We start from the raw sequence: 26818 nt of genomic DNA on the forward strand, positions 1-26818 counted from the left end.
GACTTCCTTAGTCTGAGTTTTACCTTGTCCCTGTACTCACTATTTGTTTATTTGATTTATTCAATATATACCCCACTTTTCTCCCGAATGGGCACCCAAAGCAGCTACTCAGTAGGTGACTGTAGGCAACCTGCATCCTCTCAGCCTCAGTACTCCCGTCTGCAATATGGGGATAATAAAGCTTCCTTACCTTGCTGTAAAGGTTACAACAAAGTAATACAGGTAAAGTGCTTTGCAAACTCTGAGAGAGCATTTTCTAGTCACTCTGTTAAGTTTCTTGGGAGTTCTTTAACTGGGGATTCTGGCAATAGGGCTCAGGCAGCTTATGTGCCCACTGAAGAAGTTAAGTTGGCGGTCCCGCACGAACAGCTGGAGTCTTGCCTTCTCTCCCAGGAGGGAAGCTCTGAGAGAAGGCGAGACTCCAGCTGTTTGCCTGGGATCGCCAACTTAAGTTAAGATATAACTTAACGTACATCTCCCATGATATAGAAATATGATCTGGGTTGAGACCGGGACAAGGGTAAAGGGTTATAGCCCTCTAAACTGGCGTCCCAAAGAGAGAGCAGTCTGGGTAGGGCGTGGTTCAGAGGGGAGGGGGAAGAGGATCTCAGCAGCTGCCATGCATGCCAAGATCCTAGCCCCCTTTTCCCGCCCCAAATCACCTCCTTACAACCCAATCCTGGGCTGCCCAGTGCCAGAGCTGGAACGGTGCCAAAGTGGCTGCTGGGGGACATTTGTTCCCTTGCCCCAAGTAAGGGAAGTGTCCCTACAATGGGGCTACTCAACTCTGTGCTGGCTATGTAGCCAGCCCAGAGTAAAGCAGCCCTGTGTCGGACTGGAAGCTAAGATTTTTACTTACCTGTCCTGGGTTATCTGGTTGCTCCTCCCATCAATGTAATGCAGCACATGTTCCATCAGCAACACTGCATGCTACGGGCTGATGGGGGATAGGATTGGGCTCAAAATGTCATAACACTCTAGATGCCCCACACTTGTCTTTGCTTTGTGATCCTGGAGTGTACTGAAATGCAGAAATAATCCTTGATCTCAAATCAATGCACAAAAAGATAAAACGACTGAGCCTTATCTCGAAAGCTTCCAACTTCGCCACCATATGACTGATGGCTTCCCCTGTGCTCTGCATTTGATTAAGGAAATCCAAGTATCCAAAGGTGATGTGCAAAAACATACTTTTGCCACAAAAGCATCATCTGCAATTATAATAAGATACCCAATTGCCTAGTTTATTGTTTGGCAGAAGAAAAACATAGATTTGGAGCCTCAGTGAGGAAGTGAAAGAATGAGGCACTTTTCTGAAACACACATTATTTTGAAGGAACAGGTTCAGATGACACATTGGGCTCTGCTATCTCTTTGTGGAGAATTTGATGCTGGAGGCAAGACTTAGCCCTAATAAAATTTATTAACTTCATTACAGAGCCCATAACTACTTCCTGCTCCCCATTAAACCCGGCACAGAGCACAGTCGGCTATAGAGAGCTGTGCAAGGATTTAATTTGTGATACACCTGAAGCTAGAGTTGCCACCAAATAATTCTGTCTCCCAAGTTACCATTATTGCAGCAATATGCAGGACAAGGGGAGGAATTGTCTTCCATGACAGTTCAGGCTTGGAGAACATGCTGATTGCACAGGAAGGTGCCAGTGTTCACCTGCATCTTAGTGGGATTCAGTTAGGGGCTTTGGATAAACTTTGAATAACCTGGAGAAACTGGGATCAGGAAGGAAGGTTGGTTAGTGACTTGCCCAAGACAAAGTAATCGTGTTGATCTGAGAAAGAGGAAATACGAAAGAGGTAAATTATAAACCTGATTAAGGTCTGATCCTATCCAACTTTCCAGTACCAATGTAGCCGTGCCAAAAGGGCATGCGCTTGCAGGCAGTCATGGAGGCCTCCTCAAGGTAAGGTTTGTTCCCATAAGAACGTAAGAACAGCCCCACTGGATCAGGCCATAGGCCCATCTAGTCCAGCTTCCTGTATCTCACAGCAGCCCACCAAATGCCCTAAGGAGCAAACCAGATAACAAGAGACCTGCATCCTGGTGCCCTCCCTTGCATCTGACATAACCCATTTGTAAAATCAGGAGGCTGAACATACGCATCATGGCTTGTAACCCATAATGGATTTTTCCTCCAGAAACTTGTCCAGTCCCCTTTTAAAGGCATCCAGGCCAGATGCCATCACCAAATCCTGTGGCAAGGAGTTCCACAGACCGACCACACGCTGAGTAAAGAAATATTTTCTTTTGTCTGTCCTAACTCTCCCAACACTCAATTTTAGTGGATGTCCCCTGGTTCTGGTGTTATGTGAGAGTGTAAAGAGCATCTCTCTATCCACTTTACCCTTCCCATGCATAATTTTTTATGTCTCAATCATGTCCCCCCTCAGGCGTCTCTTTTCTAGGCTGAAGAGGCCCAAACGCCGTAGCCTTTCCTCATAAGGAAGGTACCCCAGCCCAGTAATCATTTTAGTCGCTCTCTTTTGCACCTTTTCCATTTCCACTATATCCTTTTTGAGATGCGGTGACCAGAACTGGACACAATACTCCAGGTGTGGCCTTACCATAGATTTGTACAACGGCATTATAATATTAGCTGTTTTGTTCTCAATACCTTTTCTAATGATCCCAAGCATAGAATTGGCCTTCTTTACTGCCGCCGCACATTGGGTCGACACTTTCATCGACCTGTCCACCACCACCCCAAGATCTCGCGCCTGATCTGTCACAGACAGCTCAGAACCCATTAGCCTATATGTGAAGTTTTAATTTTTTGCCCCAGTGTGCATGACTTTACACTTACTTACATTACTTACTTACTTCCCTTCCCTTCCCTTACTTTACTTACTTACTTCCCTTACCTTGGGGCTGCATTGTGGCTGTATCTGTGCCGGAAAGTTGGATAGGACTGAGCCCTTAGTAACATTAAAGGCCGAAGCATAAAATATAACCATTGTCTTTGGCCATGAATAATTATAATTTCAAATTGTCCCTTGATGACACAGATCGAAGAAGTGAGGGAGTTTCCACTTTACCCGTCTTCTCCTCCTTGTCTTTGGGTTCATTCGGCAACTCTTCCCTGTTAAGAGCTCATGCAGCAGCCTGTTTATGCTTTCCAAAATCATTCCACCATCAACGGCCACAAAGTGTCCTACATCCTATGTATGCACAGTGGAGGCTCTGTTGGCTCCATTGGAGGTTGGCAAACCCAAAAGATGAGGCTGGTGGTGGCATTGCAACTACCATCAGGGAGGGCACCAGGATGCAGGTCTCTTGTTATCTGGTGTGCTCCCTGGGGCATTTGGTGGGCCGCTGTGAGATACAGGAAGCTGGACTAGATGGGCCTATGGCCTGATCCAGTGGGGCTGCTCTTATGTTCTTAACTACAATTCCCAGGAAGCCTTGCAGGTCTCTTGTTATCTGGTGTGCTCCCTGGGGCATTTGGTGGGCTTCTGTGAGATACAGGAAGCTGGACTAGATGGGCCTATGGCCTGATCCAGTGGGGCTGTTCTTATGTTCTTAACTACAATTCCCAGGAAGCCTTGCAGGTCTCTTGTTATCTGGTGTGCTCCCTGGGGCATTTGGTGGGCTTCTGTGAGATACAGGAAGCTGGACTAGATGGGCCTATGGCCTGATCCAGTGGGGCTGTTCTTATGTTCTTAAACTACAATTCCCAGGAAGCCTTGCAGGTCTCTTGTTATCTGGTGTGCTCCCTGGGGCATTTGGTGGGCCGCTGTGAGATACAGGAAGCTGGACTAGATGGGCCTATGGTCTGATCCAGTGGGGCTGTTCTTATGTTCTAATGCTTCCCAATGTCCCATTGTTGCATCTCCCTGTGGGCCTCTAGGGCAGTGCTTCCCAAACTCCTACAAGAGAGTTCTATAAGTGTGTGTGTGGGGTGGCTAAAAAAGAAGTCACATCCAGTTTTTGCTGCAAAACTGGAAGTGTCCATTTTTTCTCTTTTTAAAATATTTTTGGAGGCACGGGGAGTCCTGTGGAGGGCTGGATCCACTGGACCCAGTCCTGGATCCACTGGACCCACCCCACCAGGACCCTGAGGCTGCTTACTGGTAAGTTGAGAAAAAACTCTCCCATTCCTGGCAGAGCATGATCCTGGGGTCTGTGATGGTGGCATAGCTGGAGTGAGGGTGGAGCGCCCAGCCTGGCGGGTGCTCAGCGGGGCGGGCAAGCGGCCCCTCCCTTCGGAGACATTCCCTGCGGGGGGAGCAAAACAGAACCGTTTTGCTCCCCCCTGCAGGGAATGGCTCCGAAGGGAGGGGCTGCTTGCCCTCCCCGCTGAGCCCCCCCACAGGACTGGCTGCTCCGCCCCCCTCCAGCTACGGCACCGGTCTGTGTTGCTGCCTTCTTCCCTTCCCTACTCCTTAAAAGGGCAGGGATGTTCCCTGGCTGGTGGGTCTCATCTCACCAGTTTGGGAACGATTGCTCTAGGAGGTTGACCAACTGTGGACCCCAGCCCTCCATTGGGCCGTGGCCTGGGATGCTGTCCAAGCCCAATGACTTCCTTGGGCTACACTTATTGCTCAAATTTGTTGAATGTTTAAAGGGTAACAGAAGTTGATAGACATTTTGTCTCCTTGTGTTCTTGGCATAAATGGATTGTGAAAAGCAACAACACTACCGAAATAACAGTGGCTGATGTGTTTTCCCCCTAGTGAGTGTCGTACATCTGGTTTTGGGAACACACAGACTTATTTGAAGGAGCCACACTTTGTGGCCTCCCACCCTCAAGTCTACTGATTATAATAGACCAACCACACAGTCTTATGCCTGTCTAAGCAAAAGCAAGCCTCGGTGAATGAATTCAGTGGGACCTACTCCCCAGATAAACATGTATAGGCCCACAATGTAGACGTACTTAAATCTGCACAGAATTGGGCAGTGTTTTGGTTCATTATTCTCCTTCCATACATTAGCACTGAAGCTTCTCTCCTTTCCAACTCCTTTGGTATTTTTGTGGGGTTGAGGGTGGAGGAAATAAATGCTGTATAAAAGAGATACGAGTTCAACACAGTTGCTTGGTCCTGGGTCAGGCCTTTGACCCCAGCCCTTTGACCCCTACTATGGACACTAATGGGCAGCAGCTCTCCCCAGACTGCAGAGAGGGAATGATGTTTCACCCTATCCAGAAATGCTGGAGATTGGGGTTGGGTTCTCTGGCATGGGGAGAAGATGCCCTTCCACTGAGCTACAGCTGTTCCCTAAAGCTTTCTGAGTGGCTGTTTGGCACAGCGTGGCAGAAACACAAACGGCTGTTCTAGGCTGTTTGCCAGCTTTCTCTCCCCCCCTTCTATGTTTCTTCTAAAAAGACATCCATGTGTGTGTGTGTGTGTGTGTGTGTGTGTGTGTGTGTGTGTGTGTTCCATCCTTCCTACTACCCAGCGATGTCCTGATGCTTTTAATGTACTTTCAGCCTCCCCCGTTGGCTGTCATTCATTGCTGGCCTTCCTTGCTAGGCGTTGTCAAGGTTATTTATTTGGTGTCTTGTGGATACCACCATGGAACAGAGGCAGTGTTTACACAGTCATGTGAAACAGCAGACGAGAAAACTCAGAGCATTTGTGCATTCAGACAAGAAGGTCTTGCATTGCTTACATAGGTGAACACGCATGTGTAACCGAGCAGCGGCAGGTTGCTTATAGTTTTCCTTTAGGTAATAGATTCACCGCAGTTCACCTAAATGCACTAAAGCACATATTGCTTATTTATCTAGTGCCAGTCATGTGCATGGCTACGAGAGGACATGGAATGAAAGGACGAGTCTCTGCCCTGTCGGCAGAGGTTCAGTGTACTGGCCCAGGGCAGTAACATCATGATACCACATAACATCATGGTGTCACAATGTCACATGGTGTAGTGACATCACTTCTAGGTTCTCCCCAGAGGGCAGAGGCTCGCTGCTGCAGTTTCACACACCTTGTTTCTTTTCCTGTGAATGCTGGGAGCTTCCACAGGAGAAGAAACAGGGTGTCTGAAGCCAGCAGCACCCTGCCCTCCAGGGAGAAACCAGTGGTGTCTGCCTTGCACTCAAGCCACTCACTTCCGGGTTCACCCCAGGGGCGGAGCGCTCATTGCTGTGGCTGCATGTTCCTTGTCCTGTGTTGGCTGAGGTGACAGAATGGCTGGGGTGATGGTTGGCACAGAAGACGGAATGGGGTGGGCAAAGCCAGCAGCACTCTACTCTCTAGGGAGAACCTGGAAGTGACTGGGTGGAGCCTGGGGGCAGTCATGTACCTCCCAGCGCAGAACCGGGAGCACGTGCTCCTTAGGTTCCCCCCAAGTTACACCACTGCCTGCCAGAGATACTCTAGCCCAGCCATTTTCAGCCTTTTCCAGCTCACGGCACACTGTCAAGGCACTAAAATGGTCAAGGCACACTCCCAGTTTTTTACTTACATTAAATTACTACACTGCAGTTAATTTTTAATTAATGTAATTAATACAATCAAATCATTACATGACAAAGGGCACAATCCTAACCAGGTCTACTCAGAAGTAAGTCCTATTGTGTTCAATGGGGCTTACTCTCAGGAAAGTGTGGTTAGGATGGCAGCCAAAGACTGGGGGGACGTTGGGGGGGGTAATGTGCCTGTGGGACTTACTTCTGAGTAGACATGCCTAGGATTGGGCTCTTTTTTCTCAAATACAGGAGCAGGCAATTGGCACTTCTCTCTCCTCCTCACCCCCTCCCACAGGCACATTCCCCCCATCTTATAATTGCAGTTAGCACCTCTCCTACTGTCCCTCCCCTCACCTTCCAAAGGTCCAGAATGACTTGCCTCACATTCTGCCTCCCCCCATTGCCTGCATCTGTATTTCAGAAATAAGTGTGACTAATCCTAGGCAATGCCTAGGCATGCCCAATCCTAGGCATGTCTACTCAGAAGCAAGTCCCATTATAGTCAAAGGGGCTTACTCCCAGGAAAGTGGGATTGGAGAGGAACCTGAGAGCCCAGCCCAGCTCAGGCATGTCTACTCAGAAGCAAGTCCCATTATAGTCAAAGGGGCTTACTCCCAGGAAAGTGGGATTGGAGAGGAACCTGAGAGCCCAGCCCAGCTCAGGCATGTCTACTCAGAAGCAAGTCCCATTATAGTCAAAGGGGCTTACTCCCAGGAAAGTGGGATTGGAGAGGAACCTGAGAGCCCAGTCCAGCTCAGGCATGTCTACTCAGAAGCAAGTCCCATTATAGTCAATGGGGCTTACTCCCAGGAAAGTGGGATTGGAGAGGAACCTGAGAGCTCAGCCCAGCTCAGGCATGTCTACTCAGAAGCAAGTCCCATTATAGTCAATGGGGCTTACTCCCAGGAAAGTGTAGATAGGATTGTGGCCTAGCGCCCTTCCTCTGAAAGGCAAAGGCAAGGCAGGGAGGGTCTCCTTGGGGAGCTGCAGGCAACTGTGGCAAGGAGAAGGGACTTTCGTGGACCCTCAGCCAGCCCATTCTTAGGCTGCTGGCCTCAGCAGACTCCTTAGTACCTGCTTGCCTTCCCTGGCTCCCTCCTTCTCACTCACTCCACCCAGACCTCCTCCAGGCTTCTCTCAGTCCAATCAGCACACAGGGCAAACAATGGATACCCAATCCTAGGTGTGTCTACTCAGAGGTAAGCCCCATAATAGTAAGCCCTGGCTTACTCCCAGGTAAATGAGAATCCCCAGGTAAATGAGGAGTGGGTTGCAGCCTTCCTCTTGCTCGGTGGTGGCTGTGGCTGCCATGAGGGTCAAAGCAGCCGCTTCTCCACCCGCAGCTGCTGCCTGTCTCCTCTGGCCCCGCAGCACACCTGAGGCTGCCTCTCGGCACACTAGTGTACCACAGCACTAGTGTACCACAGCACACGCTGCTCTAGCCTATCACTCTCCTCTCCTCTTTTCTCCTTCGCATTTCCTTTTCTCCTCCATTTCCCTCTTCCTTTTCAAATCCAGGAACAAGAAGGAATGACAAAGGCAGGCAGAGGTTGGGCAGGTGGGTGGGTGGGTAGAGACAGGTGGTGGGTGCCCTCACCCATCAGCCACCTGAGTTGCCCACCTCAGGCAGCATCGTGGGTGAGCAGCTCCTGAAATAACCTCATATCATTAAGATCTTTGACTGCAGTGAGATGCTTCCTTGCTATCCCCACCAGACTCCTTGAAATGGAATTGTGGCAAATTTCACTCACCAGCAGATGTGATTAGGCTGGAAAGGGACATCTCCTTCTCATTACTCTAGCCCTCCACAAGGCCCTTTTAAGCTCTTTCTTTTAAGCTTCCAGGGTCGCGGTCTTGTTTTCTTTGACATTTTTGATCATTCAAGTGCCGCTGTCAAGAGCTCCTCGGCAAAGTGCTGGGGAGGGAAGACTCGCCACCCATTCGTTTCTTTGACAAGCCCGTCTGCCCAGAGATGGCTACTTGACATGTTGTTTATTTAGAGTCTGGCTAGGAAAAAAAAGAAAAGAAAAACAGTTGCTGCATCAACCCCTCCCCATCAGCATGTCCTTGTCAAGTTGGCTTTGCTTCAGTTGAATCCTGCCAGACCTCTCCGTGTGCAGAGTGAACAAGTCTCCTTTCTTAATCTCTTTTAGTTCTGGTTAGTTTATAATCTAGAATGTGACAAGGTGGTCTTCACTGAGGTTTTCTAAATCATCTTTACTGACAAGTGAGAAATGCAGGCCCGGCTCACTGATGAGGCCAGCTGAAGCTGCTGCTTCTGGACAAAGGCAAGAGATGTCCCACCTGCACCTGGTCACCACCTCTGCTGCCCAATGGGTGAGACTTTTTAGCCTATCACCTTCTTTTCCTCTTCTCTCCTCCACACTTCCTTTTCTGCTCTGTTCCCCTGTTCCTTCTGAAATCCAGGGAGGAGGAGTGAAGGAATGTCAGCTGGCAGGTAAGAGAAGATGACATTGGGAATGTGGTCTCAGGTTCTAGGAAGTCTTGTGCCAGATTCAGGTTTAAGCTCCCCCCCCCCCCGGTCAATTCCCTGATTTAAGTCCTTCCTGAAGTCTTTCTGTTGTCCTTTTTCGGGGAGGGGGAACTTGTGATTCTCACACCCTACTGGCTGCTTTTTGTGGAAAAGAAACCTCACAAGTTTCCAATCCCAGAAGGCTATGTAATGTGCAGCTTGGCCCTCAACTTGTTCAACAGTGAGGGGGCCATTTAGTCACTCAGTTGTGATTTATTGCGTGAATCAGAAGGTGACTTGTACTAAGCAGGTGTCAAGTGGGATTTCCCAGGTCTGGCATCTTTCCTAGCGTGATTTGCCTTCATCTCTGCTGCTCTGCAGCTTGTGCTGCTGAGGATAGATTGCTGATGCCATCTTGGCACCCATCATAATGAGACATTAAAGAACGCAACTCGTCCTATTAATCATTCATTTAAGCAGGGCGGCTGGTGAGACAGGCTTGCAAAAGCAGGCAGGTGGTCTGCCGGAGTCTCCGGAGTGACACACACGAGAGTCACGGCATTGTGGGAGGTGAAGTGGCATGAATGAGTTCAGGAACATGTTGTGGAGATCAACCATTTGGGGAACCTGGGAGGTCTTGAAAAGGGATCATTCTGTGCAATACTTGTGGGCCTAACGTGCATGCCCCTCCCAACACTCTCATGGAAAAGGACTGGATATGGCAGTTTCTGCAGGTGTCCAATGAAAGAGGTGCTCAGATCTGAGCTCCAGCTGCTCCCCACATCACACTATCATGAGTTCCTCTTCCTACCCAGAAGCCTCTGGTCTTCCTATGTCCAGGTCAGGCATGATCCCCTTTTGCACCCTAGGTGGAGAGTCTCCTTGAAACCTTGGAAAGGGTGCATGTGCCTTAATGCACATGTGCTGCTTCTCCCTGTGACAAGGAGACTACCTCCCCTTCCCCTACAAGCAGTGGCCTGATTGAGTGATTGCTCACAGAAGCAAGCGATCAGAACAGGACTGCCCTGTTGTGTTCCTTTGCAGCAGGAGCACTGCAGGAAGAAATGGACCATTTCTGACCCAGACCTCTTCCTGCTCACCCTCAGCAAGCAGAAGAGAATCAGAAAGCCTTCTGAAACAGTTGGGTGGTAGTAGGCTGGAAGGGGGTGGGTAGGCAGACATGGGGTTCAGGCCCAGCTCACAGCTCTATGGCCACTTCAAACAGCCTCATGGCTGGGCTGGCCCTGCTCACCGGTGGACCACCGGAGCACCACGTGTGGGGCAAAGGTCCACGATAGCGCCCCCTCCCGCAGGCTGTCGCCACCCCCGTGTGAAAATCTGCCCCCCCTACTCACCTGAGGCTCACAGAGCCTCGCGCAACCTAAGCCCACATCCGGGAAACCTCTCTGAGGTTCCAGGATGCTATAAATTGTGCTTCCGGGAAACCTGAAGCATAGTTTCTGACCCCTTGGGAGCCCAGAGATGCTTCTGCAGGGTCTTAGAGGCGTGTGGCATTTGCCCCATCGGACCTAATGGTAGGTCTGCAACTGGTCCTGCTTGCTACCCATGTACCTGGGAAAGAACCAAAAAACTTGGAGAAATGGTGCTTTGGGACAAACTGGCAAGCCCTAGTGTAGCAAATTCTATCAACTAATTTTGGAGAAAGACTTTCTTCTAGGCACTGCACTCCTTTGGATGGCAAGTGCAATCTCATCTCATGGCAGGAACATCTCATGGCATCACCCCATTCCCTCCTTCCTTCTTTCCAAAAATATAGGGCATTTTCCAATGTTGGTTTCTGCGCGGTAATAGCAGTACAGTAGAAAAACTGTTTGATGGGCTTCAATCCTTTTCTCTTTTACAGCAGCTGACAGCACCTTTACCTGCAGACATTCATGGATGATTGCCAGAGCTCTGTCTCCATGCTGTGAAAAGCTTCTGATGTGTGCAGATCAAGCCGTTATTAAAGATACAGGAAGAGACCAGGCTATTTTTGGTTCTGGCCAGCTGACCACACAAAAAGCACTTCGGGCACGATCCCAACCAGGTCTACTCAGAAGTAAGTCCTATTGTGTTCAATGGGACTTACTCCTAGGAAAGTGAGGTTAGGATTGCAGCTTTCCAGATACAAGTATTCCACTAGCACCTGATCATTGTTTTTCCATTTCTAGCTGCAACAGTATGCAGCGCTGGGGGGGGGGGGAGTGCGGGATGCACTGGATGATGTGCATGGGGGGGCTGGTGACACCACTACTGGCCAAAAAATTTTAAATCTTGGTATTTTTAAATAATACTATCATGTCATATATCATGCGATGCGTAATTTCACGTAGAATGCAATGAAACACATTGCATTGAAATATCTCTATTCCATCAAAAGTTATAGCCAAAAAACCACCAAGGGTGGGGTAATGGTGCATCACCATGCCCACTACCTGGGGCGTTACTCCATCCACTGCACGGGAGGAGATCCATCATGGGGGTGATGTGCTGGCCTCTCGTACCAGGTGATGCAAACCCTAGTGAAGCCACTGAGCTGCTTGCTGAATAGTAGTTGTCTTTCCATACATGCACTCACATGGGTAGCTTTCTCTTGGTCATTTTGTTGGGATTGTGCATGTAAAGGGTTAAACTCTCCCTCTCCTTCTCTTTCCCTCTCTTCCAATCCTTATTCCCCCCTGCCCCCTCCCCACTGCAGCCACTGGGCAGGAGGTCTGGTCTAGAGGTAGAGCCTCCATTTGCCTGAAGAGAACATCCACAAGGTCGCCTGTTTGAGGCCACCGGCACCGTGCGACCTTGAAGCAGCTGACAAGCTGAAGCCGAGCGTGGGAGGATGGAGGCCAGAACGTGAAACCAGATCAGAGTGAAACATCTGGACTGTTGTGGTTCTTGAAAGATAGAACCTTCTTTCAATTGTAAAAATCCCTACCGGGATTTAATCAGCCTGCCTATGTAAACTGCCTTGAATAAAGTCTTGAATAAAGACCAAGAAAGGCAGTATATAAATACCTGTATTATTATTATTATTATTATTATTATTATTATTATTATTATTAGTATTAGTATTAGTATTATTTTGAAATCAAATCAGCCAAAAATAATAGACAGGAGGCAAGACCAGTTACAGAAAAGGAAGGGATAAGGTGAGAGAATCCTACTGGTAGGGAAGGACAGATCAAAGGAAGGAAATGTGTTGAACCAATGTAGGATATGTTGTCTCCTGGGCTGCCTCCATAAAAAGCAATGGAATTGTTGCGCTATGATTGGTCTCTATCCGGGAGAAATTGCACAGTTGCAAGGTGTTTTTGGTGTGTGTGTTTTTTTTAAGTTGGATTTTCATGTTAATTAATGTGACAGTTTAAAGCCAGAGAAAGTACTGTGGTTGAGGATGAATGGATGACAGCAACCACCAAAAAGGTGTGACATCCCACGCTAAAAACCTGCAGAGAAAGTGAGAGACTTCAGTCGCTTCCATGGGGGACCCTGTAACACTTTTAAGGCATTTTGCTTTCCGCCATCTGCTGGATGCAAAGTTAAAATGGTGGCTCCACGTAGAACTTAATATAGTGCTTTTATCTAATAATGCCCATTCCCAAGATCCTCCTATAATGTCTACTCATGTCAGTCCAGTTAATTATGAGCTTCTTCCCTGCAACTTCTGCCCTTTGAATGGCCTCTGAATGTTGGTTCCTGGTCCTTAATTTCAGCTCTTGCAAAGCGGGAGGGATGATGACTGGTTCCCTTATTATTTTTCCTTGTCTTTTTCTTTGTAGCATAATAGCGCTATTTTGCAATAAAAGCGTGAAAAAAGAGAAAACCCAGTAATTAAAACCTCCCCCCGCAACTTGGGGAACAGGAACTAACATCACGAGGCCATTGATCGATAAAAATCTGGCTGCACACAACAGGAAGCAATTAAAAGGGTGAAAGGTCTGGCCACAGGCAGGCACTGCAATTTTATTTTAGTGGCCATCAATCAATCAATCAATCAATCAATCAATCAATCAATCAATCAATCAATCAATACTATTACTAATTATAATAATAATGGGCATGAGAGTTTTCTCATGCCACAGCTACTTGCTCTAAAGGTTGGTCTGATGGCTAGGACCTCCTCCTAACTGTTTTGCATGCATGAGAGAATATAAAATGAAGGAGGAAGGCACAAATGCATCACCGTTTTTTTGGAGCAAACAGAAGCAAGAGAGAACATGCATTTAAAGAGCTGAAATGGCAGGACGACACATCAGGTCTGAAAGCAGTCCCACATCTCTTCCTCTGTCCTTGTCACAGCCTTTGTTTCGTAAGACAAAATCAACACCTGCAAAAGTGCCTGCGAACACAGGCGCATTTCTGGTGGAGCTGTGCTAAAATGCATCGGTCTGATCCCAGAGGGTATTAAGGAACTCACAGGTTTTATAAGTGATCTGTGGATCCTAAGACGCCTCTGTGACAGTTGTGTGACCAGGAAATTATTTCAGCAATCTGACAACTGCTCATACTCATTGATGGCAGCAAAAGACTAAATTGGGTGGAAATGGGAAGATCAAACCCCTCCCCCCCCCCCAGCAGCTGGTACAATGAAATCTGGGACATTCTGAGAATGGACAAAATAGCAACACAGTTGAGGATGGCTGCAAATCCCAGGCACAGAACTTTTTTCCTTGAAAAATGGTTCCCTTGCCCATCTGAAACTGACTCAGCGGAGCAGAAGTACAAAAGACCTGAGATCTTTCCTCTGAATTGCTCACTCCTGATCCTCTGAATAGTGACTTGGCTAGTCTTTCTGTCTGACCAAACAGTCATTTCATTCTTTAAATTCCTGGACAGTGAAACCATGCTTGCTTTGTGACGGTTCTTCTCCTTGCTTTTGCTGATTGGTTTGTTTTTATTTCGTTTGGCGGAATCCCCATATCTTGTAATTTGGGAAGCAAATGCCTTAGTTATTGTTTCTATAGCGACGTCAGTGTGAAAACGAGAAGAGAAAACCAGCCCCTGACCTGAGAGGCTCACAATCTAAACACAAGGGAGATAACAGAGAAAGGCAAGGAGCATTGTGGTTGTGTTAACCTAGAAGGATATGTAATTCTTTCATGTACTTGTGCTAGAGTTTAGTTGCACAAGAGCAGTGTTTCCCAAGCTGGGGGCTGCAATCTGGCCATGGCAGGCATGCATGTTTGCTTCTGGGATGCTAGGAGGGTCCTGACCCAACTGGGGACCCATAGGTGCCATTAGTCAGTGCTTCCAGGTTTTGCTGTTGCCACTGCTGAACACAGGTAGGTAAAATGGGGTGTGTTTTTTTTTTTTTTAACATCTGTGTTTGGTGATGGCAGCAGCAACAAAACCTGGAAGTGCCGTACTAATGACACCTACAGGTCCGCAGTTGCGTCGCTACCCTCCTTAAGGGGGTAATGCCCAACAGAAAATTGTGAACTGCTGTAGTAAAGGGATTAGGAGGATGGTGTAGTGGTTCTGGAGGGATTAGGAGGATGGGGTAGTGGTTCTGGAGGGATTAGGAGGATGGGGTAGTGGTTCTGGAGGGATTAGGAGGATGGGGTAGTGGTTCTGGAGTTAGTCTTAGACGTGGAAGAGTCAGGTTCAAATCCCTGCTCAGTCATGAAGCTTCCTCGGTGGCCTTGGGCCCATCACTGTCTCGCAGCCTTAATGTCTTCACAGGGTTGTTGTGAAGGCAAAAAGAGGGAAAGAACCATGTATCCTGAGCTCCTTGGAGGACAGATGAATGAATGAGAGGGCTCCAAAGTAAGGCCAATTACTTCATGGAAAAGGTGTATTTTGAGGACGAATTTGAAGTAAGTAAGAGAGGAGGCGATCTAGAAGGGAGTTCCAGGTATAAGGGGCAGCAAGGGAGACAGGCAGAGTGGTTTGAGGGAGCAGGTACTCTTCGGACAGTTGAGGATGTGGGCCCTAGAACAGCAAAGGCAGGAATGTAGCAGGATATGAGAGCAGAGAGGGAAGGAGATGCCACCGAGAGCTTTGAAGGTAGAGACAAGGAGCTTGTGCTGGATCCTGGAGCAGACAGAGAGCCAGTGTTGTTGTATTCAAAAACATTCTAAACGAAAAGGTATTAATTAAGATGTGACTAAGATCTGGGCTGCCACACGTTACTGAAAAGTAACCATTCATGCAAGGGTTAATGTACACCCTCCTTACCTGATCCTGAAGCAGCAACTGTTATAGGGAAACCCTTGCATTCCTACAGTGCTTGAAAACTAGTTTGCTCGACCAAACTCGCTCCCCTATTCCCACAGCCCCAAATCAATCCCTGTATGCCAAAGCCTGCCATGAAACATTGTTTTATTTCTGTAAAAATAATAACCTGAAAGTGGACTCTCTTTCTCATGAGATTCCTGTTTTCTTTTTCTTTGCCCTTCCTTCCCCCAATTTCCTCTTTGCATCAGCTGGGAACAGCGAAACACATTTTAGCCATTCAGAAATCAGTTTTTGTGGATCAGAAAATAAATATAATATAAATAAAATTCACTTTCACAAGCAAGCTGGTCCTAAAGTGGACGGTGGTTTTGGAATTCATTTCTTCTTCTTTTTTCTCTTTCCAAACAAAATCCAAACAATGGGTTTGTTCCTTTCTCTGCAATAAGGGACAAACACTGCATAAAGCTTATTTGTGGAACATAAGGGCTTTCCCCCCTTACAGTTAGTGGTGTAATGTCATGGAAGAGATTTGACACCCATCTTTACGTACTCAGAGGGAGGGCTGGTGTGCACCACTGTTCTTTTTACATATTGGAATATTACTTGACTTTTTAGAATCTGTGACTTGTCTTCTGAATGCTTCAATTCATGCTCAGATCATCGCTCAACTCAGCAAAGAAAAATACAACCATTGAACCATTGATAGGGGGAGGGGGCAGACCTTCACCTGACAGCAAGACCCACTCAGCAGCCCACTAAAAACTGGGAAGATAGGTGTGTAAGAGAGAATAACATGAACAAAAGTGAACAACAGGCTTGAGGGCTGATGTTCAGCGGGAGACAACAGTGACACTGGGAACCTGCAAGCAGCCTACGTGGGGGTAGAGTCCCAGCAAGGGTTCTTGAGATGTTCCAGTTGGCCAGGAACAACATAACTGATAACTAGGAAAAGAATATGAACACTTAACACTTAAATTCCTTAGAGGAATTTCTCTAGCGGATGTGATAGGAGAGAATGGGGTGAAAGTGGAATTTTAACTTAAGAAGATGGTAGGCCCCCTTAGCCATTTGAGACCAAGGCAGTGGTTCCCAAATTTACTGGGGTCATGGTGCCCGCCCCCACAACCTTTTCTTCCCAGCTCAGCCAGGCACCGCCATTTTGGATCTCACAAAATATCACAAGATACAAGACGGCAGCACCCAAATCTGGTGAGATCTCACAAGATCCAAAATGGGGGTGCCCAAATCTTGTGAGATTTTGTGAGATCCAAGATGGCAGCACCAGAGAATAGGTAGGAGAGGCCACTGGTGGCATCCTGAGGCACCCATGTGAATGCACCGCAACATTCGAAGACATCACGGCACACACTTTGGGAACACCTGGCTAAGGGATAGAACTTGTGCCTTCTGAAGATTGAACGCAATTGAAGATTTTATTTTGGTCTGTAAATAGCATGACTGAGATAGGAACAATGGCAGAGACTAGGTGCCACCCCTTTTGTGTAATTTTGCACCTCTCCCTAGCTATATTAACAAGAAAGCATAAAAACTGAACCAAACTACCATGTTGGGTCTACAATCTGAACAGGCGTTGGGGGATTCACAAGACAGGTCACTAAAAAGTCAACCTTTGGTGGCTTTGCAACAACAACAAAAAACCCCAGAACTGTATTCTCAATAAGTCTCTCCCACTTGCCCATCACCAGCTTTCTCCAGCCCCTGAGATAATTCCTACTATCCTTTGCACAACTCCATATTGAGAAATCAAGGTGGTCTTCGGCATATTCTTAGCTCTGGAGCCCCTACCTGTAAAAATGCCCCTGCCCTTTGGCCGGAGGGGGTGTGTTTCTGGATTTGTGTAGGCAAAAGATTTATTGAGCTGAAAAAAAGCCAATTCGATAAAAGAATTGAAATTCCCTGAGTCTCGGCATTGCAATTAGGTAGCTTACGATGATATTCTGTCACCAATTGTATCATCATCATCATCATTATTTATTGACTTAAATATATAGAGAGATTTATATAGAAATCTGCAGCTTTCCCCAACCCCACCCTGCTGGTCCTCAGTTCTTGCTTTTAATTTTCTGCTTGCCCGAAATATAGGGTAGCACCGTCTGAGTGCTTTTGTCCGACACTGTCTGGGTGCTGCTGTTCCGCGTCAGCTTCCGTTGCTGAGCGCTAGTGAGGTGAGGCGACCGCCGTGGCGTCATCTTGCTGACGGGCACGTTTTTGTGTGCCGTCTCATTGGGTTCCTCCGGAGCATCCTCAGGAAGGGGGCCACTGTCTGCTTCCTCGTCATCATCACAGCACAAAGCGTGATAGAGGACTTTGTCACTGAACCGCACTCGTTCCCTGGTGCCCGGCGTCCTCTGGTGCTGGGCTTTATGGGTCGGTGCAGAGCTGAAGGCCTCCTCGCTGGAAGAGTCTGGGGTTTCCACCCGGGGTCCGTTGGGGATCAGCACCCCGCCGTTCATCAGCCGGTAATCGGGCTGACGTCCCTGCTGCTGCTCAGAGCCATCGCCGGAGTCTGATGGGGTGGAGGCCTCCAGGAAGGAGCAGAATTCCCAGCTGTCGGAGAGGATATCTGAGGTCATGAAGTCGAGGTGCCCAAGGTCAAACATCCCGCCTCCTTTCTCACTGCTGGAGGTGCTGCTCACTGTGGCTGTCGTCCAATCATCTGGTTCCAACTCGAATTCAAAGTCCGACGTCAACTTATCAATCTGGCTCACCACCTGCAGTGAAAGGAAAGATGAAGAGTGCTCAGATGGAGGATTGCAGCTGCTTCTGCAGTGTCCTTAGGCCCTTGCCAGCCGCAACTGTCCACCACTTGCTCCTCACAAACCACAGCCCATGCAATCAACACTTCAGAGATGGCTTCACCTGCAAGAGGCACACCTTCCAAGCCAACAGCTTTACATAATTCAAGCCGGTGATCAAAATTGACCCCTGAGCTACAACCTACCCCCTCTCTTTCCTTTGTAAGTTTTGCTATACTGCTTTAGAACATTCCAAGTGCTTCAAAGGCAGTATCTGGGTGTTATCCTTACAACAACTGGGTCAGGCGAGTCTCACCATCCCTATACTGCAGACTGAGAATGCCTCAATTAATCGCACTAGCAGAGATCACGGCAGAGGCAAGATCTGGTACTGGGGTTCTCCCTAATCTGGAAGAGCTCAGTCTGCTGTAGCAGCTCTCTAAGATCACCATGATAGCAACCACAAATGGCAGCAGCAGGAACAGTGACAGCCACAACTAGCCACCTACAACTGGTTAAAAGTTAAACGTTTCTCCAGAAAACTTATAATCTATGGAAGGCCACAATGAAACTCTGAAATAAGCGCCAAGTCTGCTTGTTAGTTTACAAATCTATATCCTACTTTATCTCCTTGGTGGGCATTCAAAGCAGCTTACAAAAAGTAAATAAATTATAAAATATAATCTAAAAATATAAACATTAAGATTCCCTGAAAACAGTATGCAGTCCAAGAATCTCATTAAAAGCTAGGAGCAAAGAGCAGAAAATCAACACTAAAAAGAACACAAGCCCGTAAAACTAATGCATAAAACCTTTAGCTGTATTAAAAAGCTTGAAACTCAGAAAGTGAGAGTAAAAAGAAATGTCTTTAAGATCCACTGGAAAGCTTCTATGGAGGGAGCAGCTCATAAACTAAGGGTGCAATCCTAACCAGGCGCTATCCTAAGCCCTTATGTCAGTGCTTTCCAGCACTGATGTAAGGGCAGTGCAGCTTCAAGGTAAGGGAACAAACATTCACTTAATTTAAGGAGGCCTCCATGAGTGACACCCAACTGCAGGATGTAGCACATGCCCCATTGAAAGCACTGGAAAAGCACTGACATGAGAGGTTAGGATTGCACCCTAAGAGGGAGAGAATTACATAGAGTAGGTTCCACTACAGAACCTACTCCTCGCTGCCAGCCCTCCCACCTCCATAGGCAGTGGCATTCGTAAATTGCCCTCTCTGATGACTGGAGGACATCAACAAGCCGGATTATATGGAAAAAGGCACAAATATCCTGGCCTCATGCTGTATAGGGCTGGCCCCAAGCTGTAAAAGTTTGAATAAACTATGGTAAAGGAATCAATGGTAAAGGAATCCCCAGCATTTCCAGACAGGATTGGGAAAGTGCACTCTCTGAAACTCTAGAGCAGTGTTTCTCAAACTGTGGGTCTCAAACTGTGGGACCCATTAGGCGGGTCACGAGCCAATTTCAGGTGGGTTCCTATTCATTTCAATATTTTATTTTTCATATATTAGACTTGATGCTCCCATGGTATGTGACTGCATTTGGGACAATGTTACAAATCTGTACTCTGAACAGGCTACTATGTATATGCTTTAAAGATAGTAAATGAGACTAACTCTTGGGTAAGTGTAGGTAGGATTGCAATCTAGAATTGTTACAAATTTTCCTGCTTGATGATGTCACTCTGGGTCATGACATAACTTCTGGTAGGTCCTGATAGATTCTCATTCTAAAAAGTGGGTCCCACTGCTAAAAGTTTGAGAACCACTGACCTAGAGAAATGTTGCCATGTTGGGGTAGACAGTACATATCAATGGTCTGATCCTGTATGATGTGCATTTATCTGAATTGATTTGATTTGTAACCCGCCTTTCTCCCCGGAGGGCACCCAAGGTTGCTAACAGCAATTAAAATCCATAAAAGATATACATAAAAAACTATAAAATACAAATGAAACTATAAAATAAAGAATAAAAGAGAAACAGCAGCAATGATAAAAGCCATCAGTTAAAAACAATTAATTAATTAAAAAAAGCAGCCATCATACCCCCTACTGGGCATCAAAGGGTTTCCAAAATCTGAAAAAGTCTTCAGGGCACATCGGAAGGTTAACAGTGAAGCAGCCGTTCTCAGCTCAAAGCGAGGTAATTCCACAGTATAGGCACCACCACTGAGAAGGCCCTATTTCTGGCTGCCATTCCCCTAACCTCTCTTGATGGCTGCACAACAAGCTCAGCCCTCTCCAATGACCAAAGATAATGGATTGTGTGGAAGAAGGTGAATTCTCAAATATGCTGATCCATACATGGGGCGTGTTACAGCACCATGTAGAGTCTAGGGCTGAGATACTATTACCCACTGAACCAGTTTGCCCAGAAATGGGAGGTTTGAGACTGGCCAATAATTATCCAGTACAGTGGGGTCAAGAGAGGGAGCAAAGGAGGGAGTGAACCACTGCCTGCTTTAATGGCACTGGTAGCACTCCCTCCCTTAAAGATGAATTTACTACCCACTCTCTCCATTCAGCCAGTCCCTCCCGGGCAGATCTAATCAGCCATGCTGGGCATGGATCTAGCAAGTAGGCTGATGGCCTCACACTCCAAAGGATCCTGTCCACATCCTCAGGCTTCAGAAACTGATGAGTCGTACTTAGCAGACCAGTGTCTTTCCTCAAACCCCCCCCCCCCCCCGTTCCTTAGTCTGTAATTTGTGAGAGTGGAAGCCTTGGTGCCAGGCTTAGTGTATTTGACAGGCCACAATCTGAGCATTATAGATTGGCTTTTAGAAGATGGGCCTAGCTGGTAAAAGATGTGTTTATCTTCAGCTAAGAGCTCAGGAGAGGGGAAAGACACCACCATCAATAGAGTAACGGGCCATGGAATATATGGCAGTGGGTTGAGGGCAGGCTGTTCCAGGGGATGGAAAGTCCATCATTGACAGTTCCTCTTTCCAGGCTTCCTCTCCCCCGCCCCCCCACTCTCTGATGACTGGTGGCCTTAGCAGTAGTTCCCTTGCTAAAAGGTGCTCAATAGCCTGCTTCCTGGACGATGGCAGGAAGGCCAGAGCGTTTCTGCCAGTGGCAGTCGATCCAGAGCCAAAAGTAAGGTGATGGGGGAATGAAAGAGGGTGAAAGGGTGAGAGTGAAAGAGGGTGAAAGGAAGTGAGAGAGGGTGAAATGACCCAGTGATGGGACAGAGGGAGACCAGAAGGATTTGGGAAGGGGTCCAGGAGAGGTTCAGTGACAGTGGCAGCTGCTGAATCCTAAGCCCCTTCCCAGACCTGATCCCACGGCACAGGTCCACTCAGACCTGTGCCAGCTACTTGGCTAGCAGAGGTCTGAGTAGATTTACCCCACTCTACATTGGCTTACCCCCAGGTGTGGGAATGATTATTCCCTTACCCAGAGGAGACTTCTGCAAGTGACGCCCGCCCCCCCGCCCCAAAGGATGCACTGTAGCTATTTTGGCACCACTGTATTAGTGGGTTGGGGGAGAGAAGAGGATTGGGCTGTTAGTCCTATCTCAAAGTGTGCAGATAAAACTTTGGCGTACAAGCCACAGATGCATTACAATGACCCGTCCTTTCAATGACCGTTACCTGCTATGAAATGTTACACTTAACAAAGGCAGGTGAGGAAATGAGGGGAGAGAGGCTTGCAGTTGCATTCCCCCCAACGGCCAGTAGATGGAGATGTTATATGACAATACTGTATATGTTATATGATGGATGTGGGACAATATGTTATATGTTATTTGATGGAGATGTTACACTTAACAAAGGCAGGTGAGGAAATGAACACTAAAGTCAGAAGCCTGTGTGTGTGTGTGTGGGGGGGGGAAGCTTGCAGTCGAATTCCCCCCAACAGCCAGTAGATGGAGTATATGACAAGTCAAGTGGAGCTGATTTCTGGCTTCTTGGAGAGGCTGAGAGCTTCCCACAATTGCTTCAAGCAGAGCCTGAGCAAATTCATTTTGACTGTGAAGAGTTCCTTTTGAACATCTTGTATCCTCTAAAAGGAAGACAGTGAGCATGCATTCGCAGTGTCCTACAGTGCTTTTTTTTAATGGAGTGAAACTGAAGGGCAGCATCACAGGAACAAGGAATGAAGAACACAGGAAAGCTAAAAGGGGCAGATCCAATACTATACCTGGAGGAAAAAAAAATGCAGGCACCAACATTTCTCTTCAGCAGTGATTTATTCCTAAAAGCTCAGAGATCCAGACCATTTGGAAGCCATGCTTCTTTGTCAGGAGAAACTACAACCAAAAAATACCCAAACATGTATTGGGGATGCAAATTGCTCCCAGCGTATGGGAACTGGCTCCAGTAGTCTTAGTTGTTGTCTTTGTGATGGTTTGTCTTTGAAAATGGAGAGATGAGCACAAGAGATGAGCCCAAGCTTGTGAGTCTGTTGCACTTAGGTGGAGTGTGCGGTTATGCAATTAATTGAAGAGACCATCAGAGGGAATTTAAATCAAATAGTGTCGCAGTCAGAGCGCACTGCAACAAGCAGCGGCCGGACGACCTGACAAGACGGAGGTTTGATAGCATTTACATTGAGAGTTTGGTCTAGTCACTCTGCACGGAACTGGCCTCCTTGTGAGGCTGCCAGGGGTGGTCGCCTCCGGTGGTGAGCTGGCAGGGAGTGCCCGCCACTCACCTGCACTCTTCTCACCTCTGCCAATGCTCCTTTCCCTGCTCCCTGGATGCAGAAACATGAAGTTGTGTGGTGGAAGAAGTGTGAAGAAGAGAGAGAGATTATCAGGGACACTCTAGCCCACTATTCTTTTCTCTCAGTGCTGTCGTTTGAGTCACCAGGTGTGGGAGGCCAGCACATCACCCCCATGATAGAAAACTCCCCATGCAGTGGGCGGGGCAACATCCCAAGCAGTGGGAATGGTGATGCACCATTGCCCCACCCCATTGATTTTTTGGCTATAACTTTAGGTAAAATTAGTAGCATAGCTGGAGGGGGGCGGCTCAGTGGGCCCTCCCTTCGGAGCCATTCCCGGTGGGGGGAGCAAAATGGCTCCGTTATGCTTCCCCTGCCGGGAATGGCTCCAAAGGGAGGGGCCGCTTGCTTCAATTAATTGAAGAGACCGTCAGTGGGAATTTAAATCAAATAGTGTCGCAGTCATAGCGGCTCCGTTATGCTCCCCCCCGCCGGGAACGGCTCCAAAGAGAGGGTTCACTTGCCTGCCCCGCTGAGCCTCCCCACCGGACTGAGTGCTCTGCCCCCCTCCAGCTACTCCACTGGATAGAATAGCGATATTTCAATACGGTTTGTTTCATTGCATTCTGCATGAAATTGGACATTAAATGACATATAACATGATAGTATTATTCGAAAATACCAAGATGTTGGCGTTCCCCTCCTCCCACAGGTCCCCAGCTTACCCAGGGAGAAGACTTCTGGGTCAGAGGATCAGGGAGGAAGCCAGTGGCACATGGGGCCACCTCCCCATATGCTGCCTGGGCACTCCTGTGGGCGGCAAAGCGCAGTGGAGGAACACTGCACGCCAAACCCCCCACTTCCCCCTCTGCCTTAGAGGAGGGAGGAGGGGAGACAGAACACAGGCTGTTTGGCTGCTGGACAGCCACCCCTCACCCGCCTCGGAGGAGAAGAGGAACACTCTCCTGCCCAGCCAGCCAGGACCTGCCTTGCCAGGCAGGGCACCTGGCTATGACGTCAGGAGCCCACAGCTGGACCTCCTGACGTCGTCTGCAGAGCTCCAGGACCCAGGTGGGCAGGGCCAGCCCACCCCCCAAAGGCAGAGACCAGAGCAGAGGCAGCAGCCTCCCCAGCCATCTCAGGAACAGCCCTGGCAGCTCCAGCTGAGAGGAGGTGGGAGGGAGACAGAGAGAGGAAGGGGAGGAATTGTGATAGTCCCAGGGGAGGGAAGTCCCAGAGACACACCCTTTTTGTACCATCCCTGTGAGGGAAGGGGAGGGGCCAAAGGGGAGGGGCCTGCCCTACATAAACCTGGAGGCCAGGGATGGCAAGGCAGTTGGGAGAGCAGGCAGGAGGATCTGCTGACAGCAGCCCCTGCTCCTGACTCTGGCAAATGCTGCCAACCCAAAGAGGGGGAGCCGGGTGACACAACCCCCTCTTTCTCCTCGTGAACTATTCTGAGGCCTCCACAAGGGGGTCCCTTGTGGGCCGGGTGGGCAGACCCTTCCCCTCCCCCCACAGGGCCTTACACAAGATTTAAAAAATTTTGACCCTGTAATGGTGTCTCCCCATGTGTGTCACCTGGTGTGACCCACATCCCCCAGCAAAGCCACTGTTCTCTCCTCCTCTTCTACTCCATTCCCCAATTTGCTGCTGAATGCAGGCAGTGGGAGAAGGAAGAGGAATGATGCTGCTGGGTAAGGGGGTGGAAGTGGCATGAAGCAGGCTTCCTCAGGCTCTGGAAGGTCTTGAGTCAGGCTGGAATCTGCTCATGAAGGGTGCTGACATTCTTGTGGCAAGTTGATCACCATTCTTTGCCATTTGGTTTCACACACAGTTCTTGAACTGGTGATCTGAGCCCCACATATTAGTTCAAATACAACTGAATGAAGAGAAACACCCCACCCCACCCATTTTCTTTGTGGTTGTTTTGGATTTTTAAGGGAAGAAAAAAGATGGACAGGAGAGAGACATTGTGATGGTGGCAATTTTGTTCCCCGATTGGGGAAAGGTCCTGTGCTCTTCTGGGTAAACTGGCTGTGGTGCTGAGACACTAGCACCACCATTGATGGCTGCTGCTCTAAAATAGGGTGCGGAGGCAAAATAAACATTAGGGTTGGGCTGTTATTCAGTTTTCATCACTAGGTAGGACTGCCATATTTTCAGGTGGAAGCTTCAAAGAAAGCAGTGGAAAATTGGTAATAACACAAACTCTGATCACCCTCTCAGTATGCCTCAATGTCTACATTCATTTTACTATCTATGAATTGTCAGTGACAGAAACACATAACTTGGATAAGTACAGAAGCTTTCACCTGCTTCTAATGAACACTTTCCTTAAATAAGTTATAGCTTCCTTAAGGTAGCTTTTATCTTCCTGGAGCACTCTACCATGTGTCATTGTAAGGTCTAGGATCCTTTTCAGGGTCACTTAAGTATACAGGTGATAATGCTATTTGGGGAGGGGAACCTACTGGAGAAATCTTGGGGAAGCAGAAGTGCGCATTTCAGATGGCTGGAGCATGGGGTGGTGGTGGACAGGTCGATGAAAGTATCGACCCAATGTGCGGCAGCAGTGAAGAAGGCCAATTCTATGCTTGGGATCATTAGAAATGGTATTGAGAACAAAATGGCTAATGTTATAATGCCGTTGTACAAATCTATGGTCAGGCCACACCTGGAGTATTATGTCCAGTTCTGGTCACCACATCTCAAAAAGGATAGAGTGGAAATGGAAAAGGTGCAAAAGAGAGTGACTAAGATGATTACTGGGTTGGGGCACCTTCCTTATGAGGAAAGGCTACAGCGTTTGGGCCTCTTCAGCCTAGAAAAGAGGCGCTTGAGGGGGGACATAATTGAGACATACAAAATTATGCAGGGGATGGACAGAGTGGATAGAGAGATGCTCTTTACACTCTCACATAACACCAGAACCAGGGGACAACCACTAAAATTGAGTGTTGGGAGGGTTAGGACAGACCAAAGAAAATATTTCTTTACTCAGCGTGTGTTTGGTCTGTGGAACTCCTTGCTGCAGGATGTGGTGACAGCATCTGGCCTGGATGCCTTTAAAAGGGGATTGGACAAGTTTCTGGAGGAAAAATCCATTATGGGTTACAAGCCATGATGTGTATGTGCAACCTCCTGATTTTAGAAATGGGCTATGTCAGAATGCCAGATGCAAGGGAGGGCACCAGGATGCAGGTTTCTTGTTATCTGGTGTGCTCCCTGGGGCATTTGGTGGGCTGCTGTGAGACACAGGAACTAGATAGACTAGATGGGCCTATGGCCTGATCCAGTGGGGCTGTTCTTATGTTCTTATGTTCTTACTTGCTTTTGTGGGAAACCACTAGCTTCTTAAATTTTTTTCCCTACTCTAGAGACAAACACATTATTCATATCAGGTCCCCCCATGATGCAATTTTAAAACAGGGCTGGCTCAACCCTGAGGCTGATTGAGGTGGTTGCCTCAGGTGGCAGATTGGTGGAGGATGTCCACCTTCGTTCCTTCACCTCCAACATTCCTCTTCTTCCTGATCCTTTTCCTCCACTGTAGCCCACCACTCTCCTCTCCTCTCCTCTCCTCTCCTCTCCTCTCCTCTCCTCTCCTCTCCTCCTGATTTCCTCTTTTCAAATCCAGGAAGGATGAAGAGTAGCAGTGAAGGTACAGCTGCAGTGGCATATGTAGGGTGCGGCAAGTGAGGACATTCTCCCTGTTGAAGGGGAGCACCAGGCACAGACTCACTTGTATTCTACCAATGGTGTGTTTCTGCACCACAGCCAATGGTGTGTTTTTGTACCAGTTTCAGGGGACCTCCAAAAAGAGGTAAATGAACACTATTTTTCATTTTTTAAAGGGAGATTTGTGGGTTTTTATATAAATTCACTTGGTGGGACAGGGCTGACTTCCCACTCCATGATCTCCCCTTCTTTGTGTAGCCTGTTGAATAAATTCACTTGGGATGAACAGGGCTGGCTTTCCACATCTCCCCCTCTGTGTCTGGATAGGCGGACAATTTCAGTGCTTGCCATTGGGTGCCATTTTCCCTAGATACTCCACTGCACAGCTGGCACACCGCTGAGTAAAATATGGGTCATGTGGCACACAACTACAGGCCTGCAAGTTCTTGACTGGCCCTGTTAAAAAGGCAGCCCGTACCTGACACAATGGCTTCCTTTGATGCATGGAATATTTTATATCTGACTATGGCAGACAGAGAGCTTCTCATTCCCTTGAAGAAGCTGTTGTGATTCCTGTTTGGACCTGGAATGAAACCCAAGTTACTGAAACTTACTGT

General features: G+C 47.9%; 1 protein-coding gene across 1 annotated transcript in view; it reads right to left on the bottom strand.

Annotated features, from left to right (window-relative positions):
• Nucleotides 1-17144: 17144 nt before the first annotated feature.
• INSYN1 (inhibitory synaptic factor 1) overlaps nucleotides 17145-26818 on the bottom strand; it is an 87660-nt gene continuing 77986 nt past the window's right edge. The window contains exon 2 of the mRNA XM_066636571.1: nucleotides 17145-17813. Coding sequence (XP_066492668.1) covers nucleotides 17145-17813 — 669 coding nt within the window. The remainder of the gene's footprint in view (nucleotides 17814-26818) is intronic.

This window comes from Tiliqua scincoides, chromosome 8 (genome assembly GCF_035046505.1).
Source record: "Tiliqua scincoides isolate rTilSci1 chromosome 8, rTilSci1.hap2, whole genome shotgun sequence".
NCBI lineage: Eukaryota > Metazoa > Chordata > Lepidosauria > Squamata > Scincidae > Tiliqua > Tiliqua scincoides.